This window comes from Aptenodytes forsteri, unplaced genomic scaffold (genome assembly GCF_000699145.1).
Source record: "Aptenodytes forsteri isolate BGI_AS27 unplaced genomic scaffold, ASM69914v1 Scaffold198, whole genome shotgun sequence".
Lineage (NCBI taxonomy): Eukaryota > Metazoa > Chordata > Aves > Sphenisciformes > Spheniscidae > Aptenodytes > Aptenodytes forsteri.
Window position 1 is genome coordinate 587,649 of NW_008795697.1, and position 9,668 is coordinate 597,316.

General features: G+C 39.5%; 1 protein-coding gene across 2 annotated transcripts in view; it reads left to right on the forward strand.

The window, feature by feature from the left end:
- The window catches only part of PCNT (pericentrin), a 105,175-nt gene that overhangs the window by 42,149 nt on the left and 53,358 nt on the right, over positions 1-9,668 (forward strand). Inside the window, exons 25-30 of one of the 2 annotated variants that reach the window (XM_019473082.1) lie at positions 1,075-1,226; positions 2,050-2,264; positions 2,734-2,945; positions 4,445-4,607; positions 5,708-5,851; positions 9,167-9,205. In XM_019473082.1, coding sequence (XP_019328627.1) covers positions 1,075-1,226; positions 2,050-2,264; positions 2,734-2,945; positions 4,445-4,607; positions 5,708-5,851; positions 9,167-9,205 — 925 coding nt within the window. The remainder of the gene's footprint in view (positions 1-1,074; positions 1,227-2,049; positions 2,265-2,733; positions 2,946-4,444; positions 4,608-5,707; positions 5,852-9,166; positions 9,206-9,668) is intronic. The other variant, XM_019473083.1, reaches the window with a different exon arrangement.

A 9,668-nucleotide genomic window follows, 5' to 3' on the forward strand; every position in this document is an offset into this window, starting at 1 on the left:
ACAAGGAATTCATTCACTGCTTCCCATGGGCAGGCAGGTGTTCAGCCATCCCCAGGAAAGCAGGGCTCCATCATGCGTAAGCGTTACTTGGGAAGACAAATGCCATCACTCCGAACGTCCCCCCCTTCCTTCTTCCCCCACCTTTATATACTGAGCATGACATCATATGGTATGGAATATCCCTTTGGCCAGTTTGGGTCAGCTGTCCTGGCTGTGCCCCCTCCCAGCTTCTTGTGCACCTCCAGCCTTCTCAGTCGGTAGAGCATGGGAAGCTGAAAAGTCCTTGACTAGCGTAAGCACTACCTAGCAACAACTAAAACATTGGTGTATTACCAACATTGTTCTCACCCTAAATCCAAAACACAGCACTGTACCAGCTACTAGGAAGGAAATTAACTCTATCCCTGCCGAAACCAGGACACTCCCAAATAGATATTTTGACTAATTTGTTGGCATACTTATGAGACAAAGTTTCTAACAAAATAGTACTGATTTGTTTGGCAGCAAAATCTAGGGGTCAGGGGTGTGTGTGTGTATATATATATTAATGGGATGGAGGTGTCATCTGAACATATAAACATGAGGAGAGAAGACATTTTTCTAGAAACTTATTTTCAGGCAGAGCTTATAAAGCAAAGAAGAAAGTTAGCTGGCACTGATGGTACTGGATCAGGTTGCTGTTCAGGTTTGTGTGCTACAGTGTCAAAACTTATGCTAGGACATTGCTTTGTGTCTTTGAGGCATAACAATGAAAGCAAACTAAGAGCAAACTAAAGCATGATGCAAAGTTTTTACAAGCTTTTTGCATTGCTTGTATGTACTGAGTCTGAAATGCAAGTAAGGCAGCTCCCTGAAGCAAAATCAACATCAGAAAAGCAGAACTAAAAAAAATAACCATTCATTTTAGTCTTTCTGCTGTCCTTCATTTCTAGTACTTGCAGAAACAAATTTGCATAACAGCAGACGATGATTGTGTGAATATATACAAAGTGATGAAGGGTAAGATCATTGCGTGAAGTTTGTCGTTTAGGCAAAATGATCGACTACATTGCATTGTTACTGTGTTTTCCACAGCTGGAAAAGAAAATGGAGTCTTTAAACCGTGAAATAGAGGAGACCAACTCTGAACTGGAGACATTCCTTCAGCGGCGGGACAGAGAAAACCAAGAAGGAGGGAATTTGGTATCCATGTTGAGGTCTGATATTGAGCAATCCAAGGATGAAAGGTTTGTACATCTTGGGTTACGTAATGCTTAGTGGTTGGTTTTTTATTTGCTTGTCTTCTCACTTTTCATAAAGAAGTCAATAACTAGGCAAAATTAAGCCAGCTCAAATTAATAGTGTAGGATGATGATATATTGGTTTTATTTGCAAGTTTTTTTGAGGGTTTTTTAATTACCAACCTATCTTGATATGGAGAGCAAGATTTTTTTTTTTTTCTTCCTTGTTTTCTTGTGGTCTGATGGAGACTTTGGTGTTTTGGGGGTTCCACTGTCTATAATCTTGGAAAAAGCTAGGAAATGGTGAAAGCCTCTTGGTCACAGAAACCTTTCAGTGCGATGTGGATTGGTTTGATATGTCATTGGAATGTGTGGGTTAGAGAAGCCGTCGTGCTGAATAAGCTTCTAGAAGAATTCCCTCTCACCTTTAAGAAACTGGCTTACTGTTTTTCTTAAACCTAAAATGTTTTCATAATTACAATTTTTGTTGTCTACTCTGCCAGAACACCCCTAGTTATTTTGATGTCACAGATACTATACTAGTAAAAGCGTTCTCCCTACTGGTGCTTCCACAGATGTGGAAGCCTGAAATGCTTGTGACTGCAGTGTGATCTCTCCATCTAACTGTGGAAAAGACAAAGTTTTTTTGCTGAGTCTGCTCTGTGAAAATGGCCTTGGTTTTTTGTGAGTCATCTGAATTATCTTCACTGATAACTGTCAAACTATGGCAAGATATCCATTTTAGACTGTCAGTTTTTCAGTAGGTTCAAAGTATCTTTTAAATCAAGTGCATGGAATTTTTGAAGTGTTCAATATGCTTTTGTTCTAGGAAAAAACTGCAGGAATCTTATCAGCATCTTTTGAGATTGCTTATGGAGTTGGTGAAGGCCACAATAGCTATTGAGGACCTTATCTGTAGCAAGATTGGTCTTTGCCTTGATGACAGTCTGGCTTCTGGAGATTCTAGAGAAAGTCACAGTATTATGGAAGAAATGGGATTCATGCAGTATTTCAAAGCAAAAGAAAAACATCACCTAGAAAAAGGTGAGTACAAATCTGCATAACTGGATGTAGTCAATTCACGTTCTTGAAAAACGCCTTTTCATTTCCTTTTATATGGATGAGGTTCAGAAAGGGGATATGTCTTGTTGCAGTGTTTTCTGTGTCTCCTTCAAAGTTGCTCCATGCTTAAGATAGTGTCTATCAGCGTTCTTTCGTTTTAATTCTCTTAATAGTGCAAATACTAGAATGTTACTGGAAAAGGCTGAATGGATTATAAGGCAGGAAAGCTGAACTTGGTGCATGCAGAGTTTCGGGCCCTGATGTATAGCACAATATTTCCAAATGATGTGAAAGACTGTCTTGATTTGTCAACATTGAGTTATTGATGTGTACAAGTTTTCACCTTGTAATACATCTTCAGGACCAACCAATGTCACTGATGTCAGTTGTTGTCTGAGTGGCCAGTTCTGTATCATTTTTCTGTGTTTTTAAATAGCTTGCTTGTTTTCAGTAGATGAGCTGCTTGATGAAACTCTTGCAGAACACAACCAGCTGTCTTCAGTGACTGACGAGGGGTCTGACTTGAGCCAATACTTATGTGAAAGTGTTTTTGCAAAGCCAGAATTGGCATGTGAAAATGAAGAAATGATATTGAAAATTGGTCATCGTTTGCGCACTGCAGTGGAGAGACTTCTGGAACTGGTTACAGAATCAACTAAACAAGTAAAACTTTTTAATCTGTGTAGATGTATAATTATACATCTAATATGAAATCTGTTTTAAGGCTTGTGTATTTAGCACCCTGTAGGACTGGATGCTAAAAAGAACTTGTCATGTATTCAGACAAAATCTGTTTATCAGTATAGGGAGGCATGTGCATTCCCTCCTTCTTACAATGAAGATTTTGCCCTTATTTGATCATTTCTTATAAATGAGACTTTAACGACTTTTTTTATTCTCCTAGCAGATCCTGTAGGAAGGCTATAAGTTGGTTGCCTTAAGTAGATTTTAGATTAAACTAGGATTTTAGATGCATTTGGTAACTTCAGGAGACCAAGAGTTAAGGGGATTTGAGGGTTTTTTTATCTCACTTCACATCAGTGCTTCTTCACCATTGATAAGGAGGTTCAAGAAAACTCAGTCCCATGTTTAAATGTTTTCGGAATATGTAGATAGCAACAAGCAAACATCCTTGTAATTATATACTGCTTAATTGTGATAAAAGGAGCTGAACTCAGTATCATAAAAGAATTTGAGTATTTCCATACTGAGTTTTGCAGTGTCTAGACATTCAGCTTTGTGAAGAGAAGTTGTAAATCTGAGGTAGATGCCCAAGTCCTGTATACATTTAGAGGATTGAATTTAGTGCTACAGTAATTAGTTTGTTGAGTAAAGAAGCCCCGAACTTAAAAGAAAATCTGAAGGGAAGGAATATATCTGAAATTCATCTTCTCATCAGGTATTTTGTGCAACCCGGAGATAAGCGTCCAAATGGTGCGTCTGGGATGGTGAAATGTATATTCACCATCTTAAAAAAAAAAAAAAAAAAAAAACTTAAGTTTGGACTTCTGGGTACTGGTGCCAGTTCCACTAGCATGTAGCTAACTTGTGGTTAAAGCACTTGCCCAAGCCATGGCCAGTCTAGATTCTAGGTCACCTTTATCAGCTGCATTCAAGCATACTTTGCTTACATCTGTGAAATGTTCTATCCACTGGGATAAGCTAAGTATAAACTAAATGGGAATGGGGCTCCTCTATTCCTTTCCTTTGAACTTGAGACACTGCATGTAGGAATGCAAGATACATAGTCTCAGAGAACCAGTGCCATACCTTGGAAACCTGATGATGTATTGACTTCACTGTCTGTTAGACATGCATGAATCTCTTGAAGAATTTAAGTGCGAGGATGCTTTGAATTTCAAGTGGCTCAGGAAGTGTCAAGCTGAGCAGTTTAGCCAACAGGAAGGTATCTCTCTTTACGCACAGTAAAGAAACTTATGTACCTAAGTAAGATTTGTGGCAAAAATACAGGTACAGGGAGTCGCCAAAGTGTCCAGGGGTTTTGGCCAAAGTCAACCTAGTCCTAAAATGAAAATTCAAAACCTGGACCTTAATGCATAAATGTTATAAAAAATTATGAGGGTTTTTGTTTAAATGTCTGTAGTATTGTTACATTGCATGTGCATCCAAGATCTGATGCTAGGGAAATTGTTTACTTTTAGCTGGAGAAAATGCATGAAAACCATGTGCAATTTGAAGAAGAATTCAGCCGCCAAAATCAGGAAACTGCCCAAGTAGTTAGTCAGCACCAGGAACTAATGGAGTGCCTCAGCGAGGAAAGTGAGGCCAAGAATCAGCTGGCACTAGAGCTTCATAAAGCAGAGGGTAAGAAAAAGAAACCAATAGGAAGAGATTTCAGTGTCATTTACTCATAGCTCATTCTTCCAAATATCTATGATACGCTTTTGTGTCGTCTGTTGTTGATTTGCCTGTCTATAATCCATTTTCTGCCTTTCAGATTACTAAATTACTTGAAGCTTGGGTCTTCTCTTGCAAATCTACTAAGCTCTCTTCATCAGAATTGCATTTCTCTGGAGCAAGTGTGATAGTGCTTAGTCCTATACTTATACCATTGACTGTGTGTGAAAAATACCATAATTTTTTAAAACAGCAGTTTGTGTTCCTGCATGTCTAAACATGGGAGCTTGGATTATTGAAAAGAACATATACTCCCGGTGTAAATCAGCCCACCTGTCTGACCTTGGAAGGGTTCAGCATGAACTAGAGCAATGTTTGATAGTAGTGCAGGCATAAAGAGATTCTGTAAGAGACAGAAAGGCTGAGGCTGTTGGTCTCAACGCTATCACAGACTGCATATCGTCAGTCTAATTCCACTTTGTGAAGATTACGACTTGAGGTCTTCTTTATGTGGGAGAATCTTTGAGGGTTTCCGTGTCCTTCAAGTTGAGCTTCTCTCCCTAATCATGGCATCTGCTTTCCATTCCTCTTCTCAGTCATATTCCTTTAGGCTTATTTGGTCTTTCCAAAATCCTGTTTCCTTTTTTTCTGTGAATCATTCCTGGATTTCTTGGGCTCTGAATCTAACGCTTGATCTTACTTTTGGAGATTCTGTTTCTTTGAACTTCAGCCCCCAGCAGAGGATGTATCATGCTGTCCTGTGTTGTGAGGTCATCCCAGGCCATCAAGGCTTAACAATCCTCATATATGTTCCACGTGTTTGGAGACATTTTGTGACATGGCAGCCTCATAAAATCTGTTAGAATACATTAATTGGTACACTTTATTCCTTAAAATGCTTCAAAAAGCCTAGCTAAGGTGTAAATTTAAGTAGTCTTGCATGTCTTCCTTTCTATGTCACCTTCCATTGTTTGCATAAAATTGTTTATTCATGTTTTCGAGCTGCTTTTTTTTCCAATAGATGAGTTTGTCTACTGCTTTATTTGCATTCTGACTTGGAATTTTAGGCATTATCGAAGGCTATGTTGCAGAAAAAGCTGCATTGGAAGAGGCCTTGAACCTGAAAGAGGAATCAGAGCGTCGCCTTGTTATGGAGCTGGAGAATATGCGTGAACGCTTCCAGGAGCTAACCCAGGAGCAAGCAATTCTTGGTGAGGAGTGGGTATGACCCTGTTAGTGGAAAATGAAATTGTCTCTAGTCAGGGCACACTGCAATGTGTTTCAGTCTTTGGTTTGACCTAGTAAGCAGCTCAGTCTGGTACAGAGGTTAGCAGGGTCTTCCTGTAAAAGCAGAAAAGAAAACAAAGCAGCTGGTTCTTTGCTTATAGGAAGATAGTACTGTTATTGAAGAGTACTGCTGTAGTCTTATGCTTAGTTAGAAATGGGAAGTGCCTGAGAAAATAGAGGCATGTATTAACTACAGGTAGTTAGTTGCAACAGATAATTAGCAGCTAGTTAGTAACTGAAATGCTGGTTATTTGACACTGCAGTCAAAGAAAAGAGTTGGAGCTTCAGGGCTTTTGACTGCTTCCAGGACTAAGGAGATAGCTTAATAATGATGGAAGAAATAAAATACTCCTGGAAGATTATTTGAATTATTGAATTATGAAAAAATTGTTGTGATGATGTGTACTTAGTTTCATATGTAAGCTTTTTCCCCTGTTCCCCAGCCTTGTCCTGTCAAAACACACACACGTGATTGGTAAGAGTGACTGTGGAAAGATTTTAATGATCAGGCTCAAAATGTGTTTAGGTTTTTAAAGGAAAGTACATGGGTTGAAAAAGCTGAATGAGGTAGTGTTGTTGGAGAGGATAAGGTGAGGCAAGTATCTTAAACTTTTATGTAAAGGGTGACTCACTACAAGCCAAAGACAGCCACTGAAATACCAAATCAAACTCAGATAAGTAGGTGCAAATAAGCAGTCTACATAACTCCTTCCCCCACTCCATCACTACCTCAGCCCCACAGAGTATGTGATATGATGTAAGCTAACTATAGGGAGCTTGTGTAGGGAAGTGGAGTAGGATAAAGGGGAACTCTTCAACATGCTGGGTGGAGTCTAATAACACTCAATGAGTGGAAGTTGGTGCTGTGATAACTCACACTGCAAAAGAAGGAGCACACACTTTAACAGTGACAGCAGTGATTTAATAAAGACCCTGAAGAATCTCAGTGTAATATAGCTGGCTTACATATAAGATATTTTTTTTTTGATTCACAGAAGAAAATTCAGATATGTTATGTGACTTGCACTATGCAGGAACTCAAGACTAGCTTATGCTTGTTCTTAATGATGAATCTGTAAATCATTTAAATAGCATTATATAGTTTTGACTTCTTGAATTTGCAGCCTTAATGTCATTCTAATACTTCTGTAAGTGAATTTCTCTGTATCGTCTTCCAGTAGAAATTTATCATTTGGGATCATTGCCCTTTCACTTCTGCTAATGCCAACATTACACTACCCTCAGCTATATCACCACGATGCCAACTTCAGCTATGTTGCATAGATCTTTACTGCCTGAGCAGGCTACATAACAGGTAGTTGTACATAGTGCATGCTTAGGTCAGAAATAAAGACAGCAAGAAGCAGTTTTCTAGTGAATTTCTCCATTGTTAGTAGTAGAGGAATGTAAAGACTCTAGGTTTCAGGGTATCAACCCAAATTCTATAGGAGGGGTGTGTTTGACTGGACAGAGTCTATATGTTGCAAAGCCTCTGTTGTAGACTCCTGCCTGGCTTTCAGCCTTGCTGTATCGTTCCTCTGCAATTCTTGTCTGCCTCTCGCCTCTCCCCTACCTCATCTTCTCTTCACCGTGCTGCTCTTCACCTCTCTTCTGACTCTTGACTCTACCATTGTCCTGCTCTTGTGGGCTGCCATCCTTCTGTTTTCTTCCTTTTGGCTCTGCACTCAACCTTTCAAATATAGTGCAATCAAAATACTCATGTTGTACATAGAATCATAGAATGGTTTGGGTTGGAAGGAACCTTTAAAGGTCATCTAGTCCAACCCTCCTGCAATGAGCAGGGACATCTTCAACTAGAATAGAATAGACTATTTCAGTTGGAAGGGAGCTACAACGATCATCTAGTCCAACTGCCTGACCACTTCAGGGCTGACTAAAAGTTAAAGCACATAAGGGCATTGTCCAAATGCCTCTCAAACACAGACAGGCTTGGGGCATCAACCACCTCTCTAGGAAGCCTGTTCCGGTGTTTGACCACCCCCTCAGTAAAGAAATTCTTCCTAATGTCCACTCTAAACCTCCCCTGGTGCAGCTTTGAACCATTCTCACGCGTCCTGTCCCTGGATCCCAGGGAGAAGAGATCAGCACCTCCCTCTCCACTTCCCCTCCTCAGGAAGCTGTAGAGAGCAATGAGGTCGCCCTTCAGCCTCCTCTTCTCCAAAGTAGACAAACCCAGAGTCCTCAGCCATTCCTCATAGGACATGCCTTCCAGCCCTGTCACCAGCAACTAGATCAGGTTGCTCAGAGCCCCATCCAACCTGACCTTGAATGTTTCCGGGGATAGGGCATCTAGCACCTCTCTGGGCGACCTGTTCCAGTGTTTCACCACCCTCAGTGTAAAAAATTTCTTCCTTATATCTAGTCTAAATCTACCCTCTTTAGTTTAAAATCATTACCCCTTGTCCTATTGCTACAGGCCCTATTAAAAAGTATAGTACATGTGTTAGTATTAAAAGTTGTGTCTGTCTCTGACCTCTCATATGACATCTTAATAATATCTTACTATTGCCTTAAGAGAAAATTGAGTAGTGGTCTTGTGCAGATTGTCCTGGCTGACAGAGTCTACACTCATTTGCCCTAGTAAGCAGAGGAAGAGGTGGGGGAAGACCTCTCTTCCTCAAGGGAAAGACAGCAGAACATAAATAGATTCAGGGGCTGTAACTGAAAATAAATGCATGTTGTGCTTGCTTTACAACGGTGAGTATGGCCTTGAATAATATGTCCCACAGGAAATGCAAAATAGTTCCATGATATTGTTGAACACAGTATGTCTGTGTGTCATGGAAATGTATGACAGGTTACAGAGTCTGTAAGTCTGTGCCAGTGAGTCCTGCTGGACTTGAATCCTGCTTTGAGTCCCCTGGCAGGAACTAAAAGAGGGGTTTTAGGCATTAATTATTCTATCTCTGTCTGGGGAAAACTGTGAAAAGAGAATATTGATTGTATTAGAAAAATGTATAAATGACTAGCCAAGAATGTTGCAACAAACTTGCATGGTTATAATGTAAAACCATTTCTGTAGTAGCTGTAGTCCAATTACAGACATGGATCAACATATGTCATCAGCAGCTTTGTGTCATAATAAAGATGAAGTGCATTTTTGCCAAATAGAAGATAGGCACTATCTGCATTACATATGAATTTTTAGTGATTTAGAAGATGGAATGGATCACAGCATCCTATTCTTGTCTTGTATATGTCTTTATTTTGACTTCTAGGAACACCTGTTGCTAATGTAGCACCAACAGAAGGTTCAGGTTTGTAATGATGAGTGTGGGATTTTTCTCATTTGTGTTGCTGTAACACTGAGTGAAGGACTTGATAGTTTTGATTTTATTTTAACAAAGAGGAATAGTACTTCATAAATAGGCCCAAGAAATTACTGGGATTATGACTATCTTGGCAAAAAAAGTTACCATTTCTGTGATGCATCAGAAGACAACTAAAACTAAAAATACTCAATTCATTGATCAATATTTAAAGGGAAAAAAAAATGTTTTGCTGCTGTTAGGCTTAAAATACATTGTGCCATTACCTTTGTGTTTGCCAGCTTCATTTTTCCTTTGAGGGGGATGGAGTAGGTTGTAAGCTTGCTGTGAACTTCTAATGATACACAGTGGGCTGTTAAAATGATTAATTTAAAGGGGGGAAAAAAAGAAAAAATATTTGAGATGATGTAAAATGGAGAGCTAAAAAAAAAAACCAGCAAGAACTGAAGAA